We start from the raw sequence: 21068 nt of genomic DNA on the forward strand, positions 1-21068 counted from the left end.
ATCTTAAACCGTTTAAGAAACAAAATAAATATAAACATAGATGCATTTTTCCATAAAAACATCAAAATTTACACTTAAGAGTATTTATTTGGGGGAGTTTATGTGGCATATAAACACCCATTTCCAGAATGAAAATCCTTCATTTGTGCTTTATTATTGTTTCCAACATCAATTGGAAAAAACTTCGACCAATTCCCCCATGTCGGCTTCCACCCTCCGATCTTCTCCCGCCGTGGACTCTGCACCGCCGCCGTCGCCGCCGCCGCTCTCATCCTCTCAATCAACGCCTCTGTGTTCCCATCCTCTGCCAAAATTTCCCCCAACTGCTTCGTATCGATCACTAATTTGACCCTCCAAATGCCATCGCCACCTGTCGGAAGCACTTCTAGCCCCGACCCAGTTCTCAGATCCCCCGCCGCATCGGACCTCTCTTTCTCCGCGGCTCGGGAAAGCGGGAGGAGAAAGTAGGATTTTCCGGCGTCGAGGGGCTCCGAAATGGGCAAGGGCGAAGAGAGATTGGGGCGCCGGAAAACGCCATAGACGCCGGGAGGATAGTTCTTGAGGATTTGATCGACTTGTTTAGGGCCATGGAAGTTGATTATGTTGCCGGAATCGGTTAAGATTCTGATGGGCTTTTCGCAATCGGCGGCCACTCCTTTCAGAGAACAGTTTCCCATTGCGATTTGCGACGCCTTTTCTTGTAGGTCATTAATAACGGAGCTCTCCAGTGGTCTTATTTATAGTAAAAATTCGAATTTTATTTTTTGAAAATTTAATTCATAGGACCGTTTAATGCCAGTGGAATTCTCATTTCAATTATTTTAATTAATGTTATATTTTTAAGATAAAAGTAGAATTTATTAATATATTTGAAATATTAACCAATAGATGACGACAACGAACTTAATTTTATAGTTCTAAGAAACATCATAAATGTTATGTTCAGTGCCATAATACCACAACTTTTAAGGTTCTAATACTGCCACAACCGAAATATTTTGATATCCAATTATTGTAGCGGAATGTCACAACCAAATACTATGATACTACTTGTTGTGCCCAAATGGCACCACCAAAGAGCTCTGATACCCAATTGTTGTAGCCCAAATGTAGAAGTAAAATCGATCATACTCACATACCCACAAACAAAAATTAAGTTAAGAGACACAATTGTGGCATGTTCTATGTAACCTTCTAAATTTTATACAATAATTACTACATTACTTTTCAATTTTTTAAAAAAGTAGATGTCTTAACTGTACAGCCATCGAACCGTTGGCTTGTTTATTCAAAATGACACAGTAACGATGGATTAATAATCGATTAATGTCAAAACCTAAGACGAAAAAAAACGAAGAGCTAGTGAATTAGGAAGAGACAATTTAGAGTAGAGAGAGACATGTGAGTTTGGACCGTTGGAGGGAGAAGATAAGGTTTGGAGTAGGACAAAAACACAGCCTTATTTTGAGGGAAAACAACATAAATGAAAGGAGGTTATTATTAATAAGTAATAATAATAATTTAATAAAAAAGACAAAGTTTTTTATGAGACAATTTGCGTTGAATCTCACGTTTGATTGATTCCTTTTCCCAACACATAATATATTAAATTAACTTTGTTTGTCATAACAATTAAACTTTTTTCGTAGGTTCAATGAATTCAAATTTCTAATTTTAACGAAAATGTTTTAGCCTATTAACCAGAACCGATGTAAGATTCCACAATCTACTTTTTTGAAGGTCTAATGTCGGTGTCATCTTTGTAATTTTAAAATAAATGTTTTATTTTTCTCTCTAATCGACGTGAGATTCTACAATCCACCTCCCTGAGGGTCCAACATCCTTATTGACACACCGCCTGATTTTTTAACTTTGACACCAACTGTAATAACCCAAGCCCACCGCTATTAAATATTGTCGGGTTTAGATTGCTACGTATCGCCTTCAGCTTACGCTTTTAAAACGTGTCTACTAGGAAAATGTTCAAATTTTTCTGACATTTTGAGTGAAAAAGAATCATATTTTTACCATGACGTGGTATTTGAAAGATGGCATAACCCAAAAGAGACCGAACTTTTATGATCATAAATAAAAGGTTTGGGTTGAAATGAAGTACGAAAAAGAAGGAATGTGAGCATCCCTAAAGCAAACGCAATTACATTTTTAAAGCAAAGTCGATAAAGCTGATAATTTTGGGAGTCACCACGCACCATATAAACAAAGCCTAACGTACCTTTTGGGAGTAAAAAGTTATTAAGTGGTTCCAACTCCTTCCCACCATAAAACCAGGTTTAGTTTTAAATTTGGTATGTGAATTGGTATAAATTGTTAAGATTAAAAATTTGTTTGACCCAAAATAAAATTGAGAGATAAAATTTAAATATTTAAAGTTGAAAGACCTATCTAACACAAATTTGAAATTTCATATACTTACTTAAGTTTAAAAACTGCATGTGAGATCCCATATGGATTGAGGAGAAAAATAAAACATTCTTTATATGGGTGCAAAAACCGAAGACAAAGGAAAACTCAAAGGGAAAACCCAAGGAAAAGACAACATTTACTAGTGGTGGACTTGAGCTGTCAGTACCTATGTCCTGGTGCTCTGATACCAAATTTGTCACGACTCGAAATACATAATTTCAAGCCGTGACTAACATGAAATATGACACATAATGTATAAACGAGAAATTCAAGGAAAAACATTTATCTCAAAAGAATTTCATTCATTTCGTAAGAAAAACGTTTCATTACTAAAAAGACATGTGCCTAGGTAAAAACAAGAGAAGAAACATGAAAGACCAAGTATACTATTCAGTAGACTAGACTGACGCCCCGGGACACGCTTCCTCTGTGACTACCCTCATCGATCAACGCGCCCTCTCTTGACTCAACGCCTCACGTACCTGAAAAAAAAAAAAAAGTATAACCAAAATGAGTATAAGAATTATACTCAGTAAGCCTCCTACTTGTAGGCTCTCATCGCATTCCAATTACGACAAACTCTCACGATCTCTTTCCTTGACTTTTGTACATCTAGATTAGGTTTTAGCTCCTTGGGGTTGCTTCGTCCTATCATTTATACCCTAAGAGTTCCCTTATGTCATTCTGTGCTTGATTGGTACTCTTCGAGTAGCTACCTTGGCATGGCTATGAGACTACCTGATATCATATCTAGGAAGTGAGCTGCAACCCCCTAGTCCACGATAATCCCCCATTATTCGGGGAGGGCTACCTCCCCCATTCCCATCCAGCTAAATGGTCCGTTCCAACGTGGGTCTCTCATTTCCCATGCTAAAACAGCTTTAGAGTAGATGAGTCCTGATCAGGAACCCCCTGGTCTCCCACGAAACATTATCACCAATCGTACACAGTTAACTTAAGGGTTCCCTAGTGCAGTTTGTTTACCGTGGTAGTTTCTTATGTTTCTAGGAGAGGGCTCAAGTCTGTTCTTAGTATCATGTTACTCAAACCATAAATCCCTAGACTTAATCATACAAGTGGGCCATGAAAATCAACTGGGTAAGTACATAATTGCCATCCAACATCATCGTACAATTTTCATGCAAGGTAAACATACAAGCTCAATGGGGTGATATTGTCCATCAACTCCCGGAGCGCAGATTTCACAAATTTCCATCATCCATTCAGCATAGAATATCCATATACATAGCAAGCGGAAACTTAAAGTATAACAATACTCAGGTAATCCTCGTAGTAATTCACACAATACACCCTACTTTTAACAATCGAATACCTACAAACAATCACGGGAAGTTTCGACCTAATGTAATTAAACTAGCATGCATGCATTCCAAGCGACTCCTACAAGTATTACTTCCTAGAATTCCGTGTGGTGACTTACTTGGACGATGCGTGCCCTTACGTAGCATTTCCACACACTTGGCGTATCGAAAGGTGGTAATTTTTCCTCAATTAGGTCCTATTTCATACAAAATGGAGTTAGGATTGGAATCAGGAGAAAAATAGGGAAAACAGAAGAAAATCGGCTTACACGCGCTTCCACGCGCCAGCCACGCGCAGGGGAGCAACCACTCGCAGGTTCCACGAGCGAGTGTCGCGCGCCCAGAGTTTTCTGCAGTCACGAATCGCGGGTTCGGGTTGGAAGCAGTGGTTCGGGTGGACCGCGGGTCGTCGGCTCGGTTCTCCGCGCGGGTATCAGGTCAGCCGACGGGGGCGAGTCGGGTTGTGAAGCCGGGGACGCGTGTCGCAGGAGAGCTGGAGCCGCGTTTTCCCAGACGGCGTCCGACGCGTTTCCAAAGGTGATTGGCGCACGCAGTCCTCTAGCCGGTTGACACGTGGCCGGTGGATTTCCGATTAGTTTTCCGGGGTTCTTTCCTATCTCTCGATTCTTAATCCAGACAGAACTGGTTTCTTCAACAAAGTTTTAGATCATACTACAACCTACTGCCAATATTTTTTCTTGGTTTTTTACTTAGTCATACGATGAGTTATGAGCGTCGAAAAGAGGTCCGATAACATTCTTACCGTTCTTGAAAGGTTCTCAGATCTCGACGTTGCGTCCGATTTCCTCACCAAAATCAGTGGCGGATCTTCCCTGGATGAACGTAGTAAACTTAAACACTCTACTCCCAAACAAAGATCTCGGATCTGAATAGTATAGTTCGAAATCTTGATGAAGGAGGAGGAAATCTCAACACGAGTTCTTACTTCACTCCAAGAAGGGCTCCAGAGTGTAGGTCTTAGTAGGGAATGGATTCCGTCGGCAACTCTCCGACGAAAAACTCCGGCTATTCAGTTTTCTCTCTCAAACTTTCTCTCAATCCTTCTCTCTCACTCTTCTTCTGGTCGAGTACCCTCAAGACCCCTATGATGGGCTGAGGGGTAAAATGTCTATTTTGCCCCTCGGCCTTTTTTGGTTACAAATGGTATCAGAGCCAGATACCGGATGATGTGCTTGCGAGGAGGTTGAGTCTTGAAGGAGGGTGGACACGAGGTAGTATGCCAGTAAGGACGTTGGATCTCGAGAATATTGGCCCCAAAAGAGATGGATTGTGAGATCTCACATCGGTTGGAGTGAGAACAAAACATTCCTTATAAAGGTGTAGGTTTGTAGAAAAGAATGCTTGATGTATTGATTTATTTTGGAAAGGAAGTGTGTGCGAGTTGTTTATTTCAGGAATAAGTTGTTTCAAGAATGAGTTGGATACAATCAACTGTACTTTGTTTTGTTATAACTACAAAAAGGTGCATAATCCCCGCGAATTACTTCGGACAAAATGAAGAAATGATATTGAAAAACCATAGCATTTTGTGATTCATTGGTAAATTCACTTTGATTCTCTATCAACCAATAATGTGGGACCATTAACATGGTTAAAGCTAAACTGTTTGAAGTCTAAACGCAGCATGGTACTCTTTCTACTACTATGTTAATACATAAATCTTCCAAGTAGACGCGTTTTAAAAACTTTGAAGAAAAGTCCGAAAGGTAAATCCCGAAGAGGACAATATCTCCTAGTGGGCTTGAGCTTTTTCACTTCACTATATATACACAATTTATAAACTCAACTTGTAATTTAACCTAAAAAGTTAGAAAAGAAATGCTGAAAACAGATACAAAACAACATAAAATGAATCACCACACCTAATTAGAGATATCTTTGCAGAATGCAGCAAGCTGCATGAATTCGAGCATTATAATAATTCCTAAAAACAAACCTGCACAATTCACAAAGAGCTTCTGAAGACTAATCAATGTCCTACCATATATATATATATATATATATATATATATATATAGATAGTCACAGCCTAATTTCAGCCTCCTAAATTATAATCAGTTCGATATCAAATGTCAGACATTTAACCCTTCATGGCATGGCTGGGATGGCACACATTTATATTAGTGTCATGCGTTTTTTAGCATTAAACAAAAAGATAAGAGATCATTCATCATTATGAGTTCCGGTGATGGAGAATGTGTACCACAGTTCTTGATGCCATGAATGCACAGGTAAGTAGCTTGAAGTTTTTATAAGTGTTGGCGGTCTAGGCTCAAAACAGAAGTACCAAAATACCAAAATATTGTGCAACCAACAAACTGCAGCAATTCCCAAAAGTGCTATTCCTTCCCCTTTTCACGGTGGTAAATCTGGATTCCATAGATACTCAGCATCAAGGCTTCAAACCATCAACTGTACAAGGCTTCAAACCATCAACTGTACAAGGCTTCAAACCATCAACTGTCAGGCGATAACTTACTTCACATTATTTGTGATTGCATATTCTTAATAGCTTTTTCTATGGCAGGTACATTGTTCTTAAAGACGGACCACTGTTCCTCAGTCAAGCTTATTCCTGAGGCAAAAATAAGACCAGTGTTATTAATCTAAAAAAACAAGCCATTTAAATTTCCAAAACAAAAGAAAAAAGTTATACACGTTTGAGCTTAAATTACAAATTATTTGATCTCTAAACTTTCAACATTACAAATTTATTCCATTGTTTCATCTGTCATGTAGTTTTGAATTGAATATTGAATGAATAGAGAGATTAAATCCAGAAAAAAGAACAGAGAATTCAAAGGATACTTAAGTAAAAATTAAAGAAATAGAAAGAAGACGAGGAAGGATAGGAACTAAAGAAGGAATAGGTAGGAACTAAAAAAGGAATATTGAACTAGTTCGAAGGATTCAATAATATTATTACTTCATTCGGGAGTTTTTACTTAGATAAATCTTAGAAATATAATAATAAGTTTCTTTGGTTGACTGTATCATTAACCATTTCTTTCATTTGGTGTGAGTAACTTATCATGAATCCACCTATTTCTTCCGCTTCTGTTATTGTTGCTAGGTTTGCTAGGTTGGCTACCGGACAAACTTCTATTGGATATGAACTTTCATATTTGTTAAAATTCATGGATCTATCAAACTCAAAATTGAAAGTTTAGGTTTTCATTAGACATCAGATTTAAATTTATACCTAATAGATCAATGAATTTGTTAAGAAACTATTAAACACAAAATTGAACGTTCAGGCATCAATTAGACAAAAAATTGAAAGTTTAAGAATCAATTAGATACAAAGTTGAAAATTTAGAGACCGAATCGACACATATCTAAATTTGTAATTTAACCTAAAGTTTAATCATAGATCCAAGTTCACGAACAAAGAGATCAACATGCAGTGGTTTTATAAATATCATCCCTGTTCCTCACTCTATTCATATTAGACTCATACAAGTTTCACACATTACCTTGTATCAGAGACATCACAAATCAAATGTGTGGCCCTGGTTGCACATTTAACTTCGACAAAGTGAACTGCCTTATATTTCAACGAAAATCATCTTCCCACTTCCCATGTCAAGCCAATAATTGTTTCGTTTTTACTTATAGTTCACCAACATGTTCTAAGAAACAGTGATTTCTCCCACTTTCAATTGCTTCACTCAGTAAAAGTTTTCAATGCATCAGTGTGGTTATGGAGTAGTAGAATGCTCACTATCTTCACAAAATCAAACAAGAAGCACACATATAACAGGAGTTTCGCCTAATTTGTAGTCTCTGTAAGCAATATATTGACATACAAAATTTCACAAACGCAAGCAAGTAGAGCATTTGGAGAATTACCTTTTGCTGTAGGGAGGTCTTTCCCATCCTTTCTATAAAACTCCCTGATCGAAACCAGAGTCTTCCCTCTAAAATCCTGAATCGTCACCTTCCTCTTGCTGGATAACTGAGCCAAATAACACCATATTTTGAAGTTTTACCACAAATATACAATCAGAACTTAAAAAAAAAATAGTCAAATCTCCACTAATAAACAGAAAGAACTGCAACCGCAAACTACTAGCAAGGAGAAGAGGCAGAAAAAAATAAAAACAAACCCAACAAACAATGAGATCGCCATCGTCGTCGTACTCCTTTTCCTTAGCAGCAGAGGCATCCTCGGCCTCCTCTTGCAGCTGATCTGCAGAGGCATCCTCGGCCTCCTCTTGCAGCTGATCTGCAGAGGCATCCTCGGCCTCCTCTTGCAGCTGATCTTCAGACCGTTTTTGGAGGAAGGATTCCACAACCTTGCGAACCAGAGCCTTGTAAGGGGATTTGGAGAGGTCGAGGTCGAGGTCCTTAGAGGCAAGGGCTCGAATTTTGGACTCGGTCATTTCGTCCATGTCGGAGGATTCGAGAATTCTGCGGACGGCTTCCTCGATTCTACGTTGGATTTTGGAATCCATATCCGAATTCTTCGATTACTTCTCCGTAGATTTCTGGTAGAGAGACTGAATTGAGCAGAAAAGTCGAAAGCCGAAGAATTTTTAGGGAAAGTTGCTGTTCTCAGCTAAATCTTTCTAATTGACATTCCGGTTCAGGAAAAATAGAAAAATAGAAAAAAAGAAAAAAGAAAAAAGAAAAAAAAGCTGACATGTCCGATTTGGCTTTTAAAATATTGGAAATTTCTCAACGATCAAAATTAATATATTAGTACGTGTATATATATATATATATATATATATATAAATGTTAATTAAAAAAATAAGTTTATGCATTATCAAAATTAAGACGTAATTAGGTGAGATTTTTAATTGTAAAGTTTAAATAATTACAAATTTTAGAGTAAAAACACATCATCGACAATAACTAAACAAAGAAAGTTTGAGGGGAAAAGTGACTTTTAACTCTATTTTTTAAAAATTGAAGTTCTAATACTTTTGTCATTGGTACATGTTTTAATATGTTAAATTAAGCTCAAATTCAATCGGGAAGTAAGTTGAATATGGACCTTTTAATGGCTAATTCTAACTGTAACCTTCTCTGACTATGAGGCTGGTAAGAACAATTGGATCAAAATAAAGTAAAATGATAAATTAGAGACGGATTATAAAAGAAATTGTTAGATTGCAATATTATAAAGTCCAAAAGCTGATGAACCTAAAGAATTTACCCGAGAAAAAGAGATTTTTGGCTTGAACCTTGTAATATTCCAAGTCTATTACTAGCAGACATATTGCACTCTTTGAGCATTCTCTTTCCACCTTCCCTTTCAGGTTTATCTTAAAAAATATTGTCCTATTTTAGTTTTTCCTTTCAAATTTTTCCTTAAATATTGTCTTCGGTTGGTTTTACCTTTCAAGTTTCTTAGCTTTTTCATTCAAGTTTTCCCTCTTTAAAACGCGTTGCAAGGGAGAGATTTCCACACCCTTATGAAGAATGGTTTGTTCTCCTCCCGAATCGATATGAGATCTCACATACTTCAACGAGCCGTTTTTGCCAATATTGGCAGAGGCTTCAACCCTCCCCCTCCCTCCTTTGGATGTAACCTCGTTCATGCTTTGTCCACGCCGCTTATATCTGCCACCTGATGCTACAAATCCAGGACAAGGCTTGTATGTATGCCTTTATAGGCCACCAACCAAAACCAGGGACTGTTGTATCCTCCCCTCTCAATTTCTTCCCTTCCACAGGCCTTGCCTTACACCCTCTGTTTATAAAGCAATGGAACAGAAAACAAGCTCTTTCTAACCCATACCCTTGGCACCAACATTACAATAACTTCAGCCAAGCAGAACTCAGATGAAAGCAATTTAAGTGAAAATTACTTCAAAACAAACGTCCAGATTGATGGTTTGAAGAAAACCCCAGATGTGTTTTAAAATGAACCTTTCAATTCCCTTATACACACTGAAATACACGCCCTTCAATAGGTACGAGCGAAAGAACTAAAGAAATGGAGAACATTCAACTCTGAATGGGGTGCCAGTGATTATCAATGCTGAGCCACATCTTCTCCGGTGCCGGCTTGTCCCTCAGCTAATTACACCAATAGGATTTATTACGACCAGAGGGAGCCTGGAGGTTGAAGGTGAATCATCTAGTTGATGAAAATCAAAGTGAAGTCATGGATCGATGAGGGGGTGTGGGAGTGGTAGCATATGATGAGGAGTGGAAGAATGGAGCTCGCTTAGGTGCAGGAACTGAGAGAAGCGCAGTTCCCATGTGTGCGTGCGTGGTGGACACGGGAAGATAGGGCAACACAACGAAGCACATGTAAGGGGCTTCAAATAGAATACAAAACTATTTTAAGATGATAATTAATATCTTATTCACTACTATATGCAGAGGTGATGCTCAACCTCACTTCACTGACAGAGATTTACCCATGGTCGGGCATTGCATAACAAAGAAAGCTTAAACACATTTGCATTAAAATTGTTCCAAAGTTCCTATTCCTTATCCTTCCTTTACAAAGAGTTACTGAACAAGTGATGTACCTGTCAAGGTGAAGGAGTCAATTGATCATCTCAATAACAAGCCTTAAGAAATTCAAGTACAGACATTGGTGAGTTTTGTTATGACTCCTTCCATTGCCGGAAACGCATGCACAGCCATTTGAGCATTGGGCATGAATCAGGCTGCGGAAAAATACTTCTGAAGTGATTGAACTCTTAAAAGCTCTGAACCAACAAAAATATTAGGGACCAAAAAAGAAAAAGAGAAAAAAAAAAAACCAATTTGAAAGAAAAACGGGAGCAATGAACACAGATCAAGCAAAACTGAGGTTGGAAAAGTTAAAAATGGTGTTGCTTAAGAGTAATCGACAAGAAATCTTTCTTTTAAACCTTGCTTCTGCTACCAGACACCGCCCTATCTTTGTACCTCCTAGTATTGTATACTTTTTCCATTACTTCTCTTCTATCTTCTCTCAGTTACCCATGAACCATTTGTTGTTCCATCTCCCCAACAATGAGCATCACGGAGCTGTGATGATGCACCATGTACCATCTACCATTATGGAACTCATAGATGTTAGTCACATTGAATGGCCCTGTATCCATGTCAACGTAGGTTTTCATGCTAACCCAAGCCATGTCTGTAAGCACACGAGCCCGTACATCACGGACCTGAAAATTAATCCCTTGTTCCCAATTGAATGCAACCTGCCAACTTTGAATTACGGCATTATACCTGTTGACAAAGAAAACCCAATCATTGTAAGTACTGGATTAGCATATATAAACAGTCTTTCCCAATCAAGTATTTATATCAAACCATCTAGATATAGCAACTTGACAAGTTCAATATTCAATTCCTTCAACATGGTTCAATCTAAAGCTAATAAGTGTTTTTGTTGATCGTTCCAGCACCCATCCACCCACCCCCAAAAAGAACCGCAGAGGCAGAACAATAAAGCTCCACATACTTAGGCAAGTTAATTTATCGTCATATATCATCTATTCTAAATTGAAGTTAGAATATTAATAGAAATTTCTACTAAACTTGATATGACTCGAGCGAATTACAAGCAACATTCTTCAGTATATCACTAATCATATAATGCAGTTACCCATGCACATGACCAAAAATCTTTCCCCTTAGAGAAGCACTTTGGATATGGCCAGATTCAAAGAACAAAGTCCACAATGCAGCATTGGTCCACCACAACTAGTTGAGGGCCTTGTGGCAACCTAAGCACATGCTGCCCATCTTTCAGCATATAAAGATGGCCTTTCCAAAGTAAATGAGAAATTTGTGCAAAAATACGAGGAAGACCCTTTTATCCGAAATCTCATAAATTGCTCTATCAAGTGATAGTAGAGAGTAGAGACACAAGGTTTTCTGTATTGCCGGTCTCAACATAGTACATAAGTTACTATTCTCAAACGTTCTTATATAAAAAAAACTTAGAAATCAAGAAATTCAGATAATCCACAGCACCCATATGACAGTAATCATAAGCCTCATGTCATTTCTAAAAATCCCTTATATATCACCTTCTTCTCAGTAAAAAGGCGTAGAAAATGTAAATATCAGATGAGGAGACCAAAACGGGGTCATATATGCAAGCTCACAAATCTAAAATATGCAAATGTAGGACGTGCGACGTGTTTGATAATTTAGTTGGCCATATCAAGCAGCAGTCAGATATCACGGTAAAAAAAATACAATAAGGTAAATACCCGGAAAAGAATTCTCCTGAGGCATGAATACACTTCACATAATCTGCATTTAACCAAAAATGACTCATCGCTTGAAGAGACCTGTCTCTGATGATGTTATAGAATTGGGCATTGATATTCATAATTGTTCTTGTTGCAGCATAATATGCCTTCCACCCGTTAATTGGAGTTACAGTATCCTGTTCCAGTGTGAAGTCCTAAAAGATTTCATGGGAAATGTTGTTTTAGCCCCAGAGAATCCTAAATAGACTTAAACATCTAGAACAACACACAAAAGTGGAAGGGAGCACAGAGATGGGTCTTGGCAATTCCAGAACTTCGGCCACAAGCCATCAATTGAAACGATTTCATTATTTGAAAGATAAGAGTTAATAAAGTCAGTTCGTTCCCCTCCAGAATTACAAAAAGATGCTGACGACTATGGTAGCAAAAGTTCGAAACAAATAACACTATATTCCATTCGTGTTTCTTCCCTGGCACTCATCTTACAGAAGAAAAATAAATTACCATAACTCCATCAGTTCAGACAAAAACCGTACAAAAGAAGATTAAACCGAACTCGTACCTTATGATAAAGCGCCTTCCAGGCACTATCATCATTCGCGGCTTTCCGCATCAAGGAATTAGTCATGGACAAACGACACAGACTGGGATAATCCAAGTAACTAAGAGCGTGCGTAGTAATCTCCGGGACCAACTGCTCCATCATCGAAGCGCCCGTCTGCCGCTCCGTCACAACAACCGGCGCCTTCTCCAGCACTTCCACTGCATGACCGTTCAAATAAGGCATACTCGTACTAGTCGAAGAAGTAATCTCAGCCCTGGGGTTCAAACCCCCAATAGCCACACCACCGTTAAGCGAACAGGTACAATTAAAATTCCTCGTACCCACGCCCTCCAATTGTACCGTTGTCGTCCTTCTAATGTAAGGAACAGAAACCAATCGAACGGCAGCGAAAAGAGCGAGAAGAAAACAAAGAAAAGTAACAATCGCAGCTATAGGAAAAGGTTGGGACAACAAGGCAATGGTGGCAGCAGAGGCAATCTCCATTCAAACGACATGAAAGCCTCTATATGACGTTCAGCCTCACAGAACATGAAACCCTAAGAAATTTGTCGCGTCGCGTCGCGTCGCGTTTCAGCGGAAGGTGTGTAAACGCGCCGTCGCCGTGAGAAGCTCAACTGTGCAATAGATGGTCAACCATGGAGTTTGGTACATGAAATGTGTAGGCCAGCGCCGGAGATGAGTTTCAGGAAATGATCTCCGGTGACGGAATCGGAATTCTGTGGAATCGGAGAGGCGGAAGAAGGAGGAGGAGGTGGAGGTTTTGGGTTAGTGACCCGTGAATGGTATCGTAACAGACCCAAAGGGGAAAATTTCCAACGTGTGAAACTTGTCTGTCAGTCAGTCTGTTTATCGAGGGGGTATTTTCGTAATTCCCCAGCTCATTTTATTAAAAAATGTATTTGATTAATTTCATTAATTTTTATATGGTATTTGTTTAATTCTTTGGAGATAATATCATACACCTTCTACTACTACAACTCATATCTATTTATTTATTTATTTATTTATTTATTTATTTATTTTGTTGAAAAGTCTTGTTTACTTTTTTTAAAGTTCAACTTTAGCCGTAATGAAAAATATCTTTCATTGATCCCTTATTATATAAATTTTTTTAAAAAAAAAATCTATAGAAAAAAATGGTTAAATTACAAATTTAAAATTTTTAAAAATTAATTAATCACTCATAAATTTCTTAAAAATTTGAAATTTCAAATTTAAGCGCATTTTAAATATATATAAATATGAAAAGTTTAGCTATGGAATATATAATATTGAGATAAGAATTACAAATTTCACCAACGAGCATTTGCTTAATAAAAAAAATGAGAATTTAAAGCAAGCAGCTATTGCAAGAACAGGAGGGGGTTGTTAATAAGGTCATGGAGCCATACGTTTTTCTCAGGCTTCACTAGTCGACTGAGGAATGGCAGCATACTCAAAATCCCGTTCTTGTTCTTGTTCTCGATCTCGTCCTCGTCCTACAAATGGAAGGCTTCCGGGGTTTTCCTCTTGCAAAAGAACGCTAATGGGTGTTTGTGGAGGGTAATTGTCGAGAATGAAGTCGATTTCTTCTCCAATTATTTCCTCCTGGTTGATAAGAACCTGCAATTCAAATTCCAGGTCCAAGAAAAGCCTCAAGGTCAGAAACGAATCGCAAAACCGAAAACTCGATCGTTTTCAGACACACTGTTGGATTATCTACCTTCACAGCTTTAAGCAATGCTGCATGGTGCCTCTGGAGCATAGCCAACGTTCTATCATACATGTCTCGTATCAGCTCTTCAGCTCTCCGAGCGACTTTGTCGTCTAAACTTAAATTCAATGGGGGTTCGATTAGATCGTAGTCATCGTAAAGGGAGCCTTCAAAATCCAACCTTGGACCAACAAACTGTACACTCTTCCTCCATGGTGGTGGTTCCCCATGTATCACCATGGGATTCTCCAAATTCCAACTACAGAAGAGAAGCAACCATCGATGTTAGCGAATGACGTGCATATAAAATCACTTCGAAATCAAGGAACGTTAACTGACATTGTTAAAATTTTACGAGCAAGCCAAGAAGCATCAGCAAGATAGCCAACCGATGCCTTTGACGTGTCCCGCCCATAAATAACCTCCTCTGCAGCCCTACCTCCAAGTAAAACCTACAAAACGAAGAACATTTGTGTTAAAAGTTCCAGAAGATAAAAAAGACACACAAAGGTATAATCTAAAGTGGCATGCTCTTTTTTTATGTTAGCGAACCTGGAGACGATGAAGTAATTGCGGTCGTCGTTCAAACATGTATGATTCATCATCAAGCCGACGAAACACAACTTGTGACAGTGTCTGCGGAACATATGTTTCTTCAATGAGAATCCAATTTCATTCAAAAACTAAGGCTGCTAAGCCAATAGAAAAAAGAGATAAGATAGATATCCACCCACAAGCCAAAGAGCTTATAGCAAAGTACTTCAGTTGGCATTTGATCACAAAAGAACAACTATAAAAACCTCCACTTCTTCTAAGCTCCAAGAGCTCACACTCAAACTAAGTATGGTAATAAAACCCAACTGTGGTAGCTATGAGCATGTCAAGGTACAAACACTTTGGGGGAATGGGTACGAAAGTATAAAACAACGAAAACGGTTTGGAATCAAGTCTAGCATGTCAGTTTGGCACCGGTGAAACTTAAGTCAAATTGATCACAGTGAATAAATAAGGAAGCATCTGAACGGACCTGACCACGAGGGATGATTGAAATGCGATCACAACATTCAACTTTTGCATTCTCATATCTCCTAAGCAAATGTGAAATCATAGCAACGCCCATTTCTGTGGTAGCTCTCCGGCATTGTCCCTGATGGCCAAGCTCTATGCCAACACGTCTTGGTCCAACAGTGAGCCTGTCAACTGCATCGTTCATGTCTGACTGAGCAATAGATTCATGCCCTTTCCTCACAGCAACAAGAGCAGCTTCCTGGACAAGTTGAGCCAACTTTGCTCCCGTCCAACCTGATAATTTGATGTCATCTCAAGAAGCCAAGTTACAGATCAATATAAAATGTACAAAGAGAACAAACCAGGTAAATTCTGTGAGTAGATGCTTAGATCAACAGAGTCTGACATCTTCACTTTGCTTGCATGAATTTTCAAAATATCAAGTCTCCCTTTCACGCCCGGGGGACGAATTTTTATCTATGCAGGAAAGAAGGTATTCAGCAGTAAGGACAAATAAGATATAGAATCATAAACACGATTTGTATACCTTTTATGTATGTTTATAAGTATCAACGCATAATATAACATTAGCAGGGAAAATTTCTTTGCTTGCCAGGGGAAAATATATTTAAAAGCATTAGAAGCTCATCATCATGAATAATCTTTTAATTTGAATGTACTATAATTTCTTTATTAACAAGAAATGCAGGTATTCAATAAATGATTTCATGTCTTAAAAACAGTTCATTGCAAGAATATTAGAAAAGCACTTGATTTCTTTCTGTATTCGTTTCACAGACAGAGAAACAAGCAACATTCATGAAGTGAAAAATTGAACCTTTCGATCGAAACGACCAGGTCGGAGAAGTGCAGGATCTAACAGATCTCTTCTATTTGTAGCAGCTAAAAATATAACACCTTTTCCAGTATCAAACCCATCAAGCTCTATGAGAAGTTGGTTCAATGTGGTTTCCCTCTCTTGGGTGGCTGCATTGTAGAGATGATCGGTAGATTCTTTGAAAGTTCCCTGACGCCTGAGACATAACAATTTTTAAGAGAATGAAGACAGTTGAAAATAAATTAACAGAATAAATGACATCTAATATCCTCCAATAAAATGGGGTGTTGGGCCACGCTCCTCGCATTATGCTCATGAACACCCACCCCACTAATTCTTAGAGAGACTTCATTAAGTTATTAAGTTTTCAACTTGAGGGCTTGAACCCCAAGCCCCCTTGATCTTGGAGGGTATCTTCAAACATCCCTAACACTTACCACCATCACATAATATGACAGGTCATACAGCATACTGTATTAAATGTAATCAATTATCTAACTAAAACCAAAAAGATCAACGTCGCCAATACCTAGTTGCCAAAGCATCAATTTCATCAATGAAGATAACCGATGGTTTGTTTACCTGCGTATAGATAACATAGACAAGTGACTTCAGAAATAATCTACAGCTGAAGCTCTACATTCAAAGCTTCATGCATAGTTATTTGACGACAGGAAATTTTAATAGAGCATTGTTCAAATTCAAGGCATTTTTTCATTTCTATAGGCCACTCAGAAGACCCCAACTTTCTCTACTAGCCAGACAAATTACAGATTAGCCAATAAGGCAAACTGTCTAAGCTTAAAAACAAAAACATTATACAAGGACCTATTTGCTTATCAGTTAATGAGCTTCCAAAATGATAGTCAATGAGCCAAGAGAAAACATATCATTGGAGAAGTGTTAAAGTTACTTTAATTCATGGCATGAAACTCAACTTATTGAAGATAAGAGCGTAATAGTGAAAATTGTATAACTATTCATACAGTCACTAGAAAAGTGCCCAGGTGCCAAGAATTGAAGTAATCACCTTTGCTCTCTTAAACAGATCTCTAATACGAGCAGAACCAACACCGACTAGAACTTCAACAAATTCGGACCCAGCCATTTGGTAAAATGGAACACCAGCTTCACCAGCTATGGCCTTGGCCACCAACGTCTGAAACATGTGGTTGGAGTTAAACATGTGTACATGAATATTACACAAATCAAATATTTCAAGATCCAGAGAGAGTAAAACTAACCTTACCACAGCCAGGAGGTCCTTCCAGAAGAACTCCATGAGGAGGCTTTATTCCTATCTCGTCAAATAATTCAGGATTTTTCAAGTATCTCACCAGCTAAACAGAATAACAATAAAAAAAGTAAATTCACCACTTGATTAAACTTATAGCTTCCCAGCAACAACAAATATGCTATGTAAATCATTTAAATAATACATTCAGATAAGAAAGCCTATCAACCAGACACAAAAGTAAAATCGTATCGAAATGTTTAAATACTCTAGGAAGGACTGTAGTTTTTTCAACAATTGAAGTCCTTTTTTTTTTTGGTAACTTGTACATTTTTTTGTCATTTTGCATGACTCTGTTCTTGATTCGTTTGTTGCAAGCTTGTTTTCTTTGATATGCCCTAATAAATGTTTGGATTTTCATTAATTCTAAGAAATAGTTGTTATTAGTATCGAGATATCTGGCTTATGAGTCCCATCTCCAATCATTCTCATTTTCCCCCCCTTTCCTTGCTTCTTAATCTATATACAAGGAAAATAATAACAAAGAGCTTGGCACTCATATTTCAAGCAAACAGAAGAGCTAAAAGGGAAAGAAAGTTCCACATGATGGTTCAAATTTCATCAGAAATATTACGATAGTTGTGAAAATGTGATTCTCTCTTTATAAGACAAAATTATGAGAGATCCCATTGTTTATTTTGAGCACAAAGAGGGATAGGGGTGGGCAAGGTTTCAACTGATGGCTAAGTACCTCTTGGAGTTCCTCCACAGCTTCATCAATTCCAGCTACATCATTGAACTTGACTCCGGTTGAACCCTGCAAATTTCTTGCAACAGATGATGCTTAGGATTTATCCTTTACTCTAAGGGTACTATAAGAACTTGAAATGCGTACTAACATCAACACGAGCTTCTGCTTTGGAGCGTGAAAAATCAATCCCTTGCCAAAGATCCTACATGATAAAGAGAGCAAGAAAAAGATAATATTTCATAAACTTTCATCAAAAGTTGCAAATGATGTAAAGGCGTGGAAAACAAGAACAAAAATGGAAAAATGAATAGAAAAGGACATACCCACTTTCGGAAGTTCTTTGGCCTCCTTGAAAGTGTAAAGCGAAGAAGAAGAACCATTATCAAAAGAACGAGCACAATTGGTTTTAAAATCTCAAGACTGGCAGAGATACCACCAAAAGTATAAACCTCATAAAACTTGGCAAAAATTTCTCCATCATCAAAAAAATGAACAATATTATCCCTAACTCTCTCAGAAATGCCAAGGATCAGACCATGAAAAAGCTTAACAAATGGTCTGAACATTGGCCATACAACATAAGTAACAGTAAAAAAGACAAAACTGGTAACAGCGAACACAGCAGAAGCCAGGAACCCTCCAACAACAACTGCTGCAGCAGCCATTGTAGCAGTCACTACTCCAAGCTCTACCATCACTCTGCTGGATATGCGAGCTGCTAAGGGATGAGGGTATCCAGGCAGCTTTCCTACCCAAGACTGTATCATAAGAATCAAGGTATCAGGAAAGATGAACATAAAATCTTCTAGCCTATTTTCTTATTCCCTTATGACGAAAGGAAATAGAAAATAATTTTTATTGTAAAGAAGGGGTAGACCATATATGATGAAATACCCAATACAAAAGCTAGGATAAAGCATTCCAATTGAAATACAAAATCACAAGAAATTATCATTCTGATTAAAAAATGTGCATATTATTTTGTATAAGTAAAAAACCCCACTATTAGTATTTTGATGAATGAAGAAAACTTAACAGTGTATTTGGTATCATATATGTCTACTTTTCGCATGGCTACTTTTGAATTCCCCTTCGTCCATCTATTTGGGCCCCAAAAATAGGCATGAGATCGTGATTATGATAGTGAAGAACAAGATAATCAGTCATGGCAAGTTCTATAGTGAATGTGATGATAGGATTTCTAAACCTGCCTGCCAGCTCTCCCTACCTTTAAGGCCTTAACCAGGAAAAAACACTACAAACTAAAATTCCTCACGTAAAATGGCAATTCCTAATAGAAAAGGAAAATATTAAGCTTAGAGAGATTCTGCAACCTAAAATCCCCATACTCAACCAGTCAAAACTAATGCTAGTTTAAGAAATTAATAACCTACCGAGGTAGTATATGTCTCAATTTCGTACTGCGGACCTGTATACTGCTCCAATACTGTTTGAGCCTCACTCTCACTAAGCCTTAACGCCCTGATAAAAGCATATTGTTAGGACAAACGGAGTAAAAATGCTGAAGAAAGGATGAAAGCAAGTCGAGTTTACCATTTAGTTCTTTGCAAGCTCTTTTCACCTGGAATTTCTCTTAAATCGACAATGAAATCTCTGAACCCGTCGATATAAGACGCAGCTATACGTTCCTTTGAAGTTAACAATTTTACTTTGCCGCTCTCCATGGCTTTCAGAAAGTCCTCAAAGCTCATCATTGGCAATGCCTCAAGGTTTCTATCAAATTCTTCTTCCTCCGATAACTCTATATTGAAAACCTGCTCAGGCACATAAAGCTTCCCTTTATACTCCCTCAAAATATCTTTCAAATACACGCTCTCACTCTTTGTTCCACCCTCATTACGACCCTCAATTTCCCCCTCCTTCGAATTCTTTCTCGAACTCAACCACTTCACCACGAAATCAAACACACCCTCCTCCGATTTTCTAATCAAATACTCCTTCTCTTTCAACGTATACAACTTATTGCCAACTAAATACCGGGGTTCCAATTGGCTGGGATTTTCTTTCAAAACTTTGGTTACAAAATCATCTCCGGCAGCTGCACCACCACCGGAGGACTTCGACGGTAAATCCGAAGAATTCGAATGCGCTAAGCAGAGAGCAAACCTGTTTCGGTGAAGAAACACCAATGGCGTTCTGGGATTCCGACTGAAATTGAAACGCTTAGCTTGTACATGGTTCAGACGCGGGGTGGGTTGAATAAAGGAAGATTTTGGAAGGAAAGCCCTCGGAGATAGCAGTGAATCAACGGAAGCCATCAATGAAGAACAAAAGGGGAATCAAATATTAGAGAGCTTTAATGGTTGAAGTGAAAACCATGAGAGAATTTCGATGGAGAGATGAGGAAATAAGTTCCACTTCTCTGCTGGGTGCAGCTTGAAAGATTTATCGGGAAATCTGAGATAGGAAGAGGTTGAAGGCGGGTAGTACATGGTCTGCAATTTTATTTTATTGTCAATTTTGTATTCAATGCCCATATTAGCATTTTACTTTCCTTTTTTTTTTTTTTTTTTTCAAAATCACTTGAGGGTTTTTAAATTCGTTACTTATGATGGTGATGGTTGAAAATTTATCTTCAATGTTCGATTTTAGGGTTGATACATGATCAAATTTACTACAAGTTAGTGTTAGGGCTTGAAATATAGATGGATCGTGTTACAAACCTCAAAAAAGAAAATATAAATTATATATTTATGAAGTTTGAAGTATATATTCATATTCGTTAATCAATCAAAGTTTTGAGGGTTAAAGAACAAAATATTTTTTTTAAGATTAAACATCAGTCTCAAGTACAAAAAAAATAAAATAAAATTTTAACAAGTAAAAGGAATGATAGTTAAAAAAAATTGTGAAAAAAACAAGCATAAAACTAAATTCAATATCTTACTAAAGTTTTAGACACAAAAACTTACTCACTCAACATTAAAATATCATCACTAGTCCAATTTGTATATTTATTTTAGTAGAGATTTGAGAGAAGATACTGTGTATTTCAAGAAAGAGAGTATTCT

General features: G+C 37.8%; 4 protein-coding genes across 7 annotated transcripts; all 4 read right to left on the reverse strand.

Annotated features, from left to right (window-relative positions):
• Window positions 1–11: 11 nt before the first annotated feature.
• Window positions 12–718, reverse strand: LOC111483432. Its single transcript, XM_023129654.1, has one exon. It carries the CDS (start codon window positions 675–677, stop codon window positions 99–101), a length of 579 nt encoding a protein of 192 aa, XP_022985422.1. The 5' UTR covers window positions 678–718; the 3' UTR covers window positions 12–98.
• A 4945-nt stretch (window positions 719–5663) lies between these two features.
• Window positions 5664–8357, reverse strand: LOC111483435 (RNA polymerase II transcriptional coactivator KELP-like). Of its 4 annotated transcripts, XM_023129661.1 has the most exons (5): window positions 8015–8357; window positions 7877–7942; window positions 7620–7725; window positions 6232–6342; window positions 5724–6183 (listed from the first exon to the last, which is right to left on the reverse strand). In XM_023129661.1, exons 1-4 carry the CDS (start codon window positions 8222–8224, stop codon window positions 6248–6250), a joined length of 477 nt encoding a protein of 158 aa, XP_022985429.1. In that variant the 5' UTR covers window positions 8225–8357; the 3' UTR covers window positions 5724–6183; window positions 6232–6247. The 4 variants fall into 4 exon arrangements, with proteins under 4 accessions (XP_022985428.1, XP_022985426.1, XP_022985429.1 ...); XM_023129660.1 differs by having other exon boundaries at window positions 5664–6342; window positions 7877–7995; window positions 8032–8352; XM_023129659.1 differs by having other exon boundaries at window positions 7877–8352.
• A 1806-nt stretch (window positions 8358–10163) lies between these two features.
• Window positions 10164–13348, reverse strand: LOC111483424 (F-box protein SKIP8). Its single transcript, XM_023129647.1, has 3 exons — window positions 12510–13348; window positions 11945–12141; window positions 10164–10952 (listed from the first exon to the last, which is right to left on the reverse strand). The coding sequence occupies exons 1-3, from the start codon at window positions 12993–12995 to the stop codon at window positions 10694–10696; spliced, it is 942 nt and encodes a 313-aa protein (XP_022985415.1). The 5' UTR covers window positions 12996–13348; the 3' UTR covers window positions 10164–10693.
• Window positions 13349–13731: 383 nt separating this feature from the next.
• Window positions 13732–20499, reverse strand: LOC111483392 (probable inactive ATP-dependent zinc metalloprotease FTSHI 1, chloroplastic). Its single transcript, XM_023129588.1, has 15 exons — window positions 19591–20499; window positions 19431–19518; window positions 18360–18794; window positions 18185–18238; window positions 18037–18102; window positions 17296–17391; window positions 17082–17210; window positions 16581–16633; window positions 16052–16247; window positions 15576–15690; window positions 15233–15507; window positions 14758–14841; window positions 14545–14657; window positions 14215–14464; window positions 13732–14114 (listed from the first exon to the last, which is right to left on the reverse strand). The coding sequence occupies exons 1-15, from the start codon at window positions 20313–20315 to the stop codon at window positions 13911–13913; spliced, it is 2883 nt and encodes a 960-aa protein (XP_022985356.1). The 5' UTR covers window positions 20316–20499; the 3' UTR covers window positions 13732–13910.
• Window positions 20500–21068: the final 569 nt, after the last annotated feature.

Source organism: Cucurbita maxima, unplaced genomic scaffold (genome assembly GCF_002738345.1).
Source record: "Cucurbita maxima cultivar Rimu unplaced genomic scaffold, Cmax_1.0 Cma_Scf00008, whole genome shotgun sequence".
NCBI classification, from domain to species: Eukaryota; Viridiplantae; Streptophyta; class Magnoliopsida; order Cucurbitales; family Cucurbitaceae; genus Cucurbita; species Cucurbita maxima.

Excerpts from the sequence above, each read along its gene's own strand:
- LOC111483435 (XM_023129658.1), bottom strand. The coding sequence starts at position 8,224 with ATGGATTCCAAAATCCAACGTAGAATCGAGGAAGCCGTCCGCAGAATT. Across the intron at positions 7,726-7,876 it reads GCGATCTCATTGTTTGTTGG|TTATCCAGCAAGAGGAAGGT; the intron begins GTTTGTTTTTAT and ends TATTTGGCTCAG. Across the intron at positions 6,343-7,619 it reads AGACCTCCCTACAGCAAAAG|GAATAAGCTTGACTGAGGAA; the intron begins GTAATTCTCCAA and ends TTTTTGCCTCAG.
- LOC111483392 (XM_023129588.1), bottom strand. The coding sequence starts at position 20,315 with ATGGCTTCCGTTGATTCACTGCTATCTCCGAGGGCTTTCCTTCCAAAA. Across the intron at positions 18,103-18,184 it reads AAGCAGAAGCTCGTGTTGAT|GGTTCAACCGGAGTCAAGTT; the intron begins GTTAGTACGCAT and ends AGAAATTTGCAG. Across the intron at positions 14,115-14,214 it reads CATTGCTTAAAGCTGTGAAG|GTTCTTATCAACCAGGAGGA; the intron begins GTAGATAATCCA and ends TTTGAATTGCAG.
- LOC111483432 (XM_023129654.1), bottom strand. The coding sequence starts at position 677 with ATGGGAAACTGTTCTCTGAAAGGAGTGGCCGCCGATTGCGAAAAGCCC.
- LOC111483424 (XM_023129647.1), bottom strand. The coding sequence starts at position 12,995 with ATGGAGATTGCCTCTGCTGCCACCATTGCCTTGTTGTCCCAACCTTTT. Across the intron at positions 12,142-12,509 it reads GGAAGGCGCTTTATCATAAG|GACTTCACACTGGAACAGGA; the intron begins GTACGAGTTCGG and ends GAAATCTTTTAG. Across the intron at positions 10,953-11,944 it reads TCAGGAGAATTCTTTTCCGG|GTATAATGCCGTAATTCAAA; the intron begins GTATTTACCTTA and ends CTTTGTCAACAG.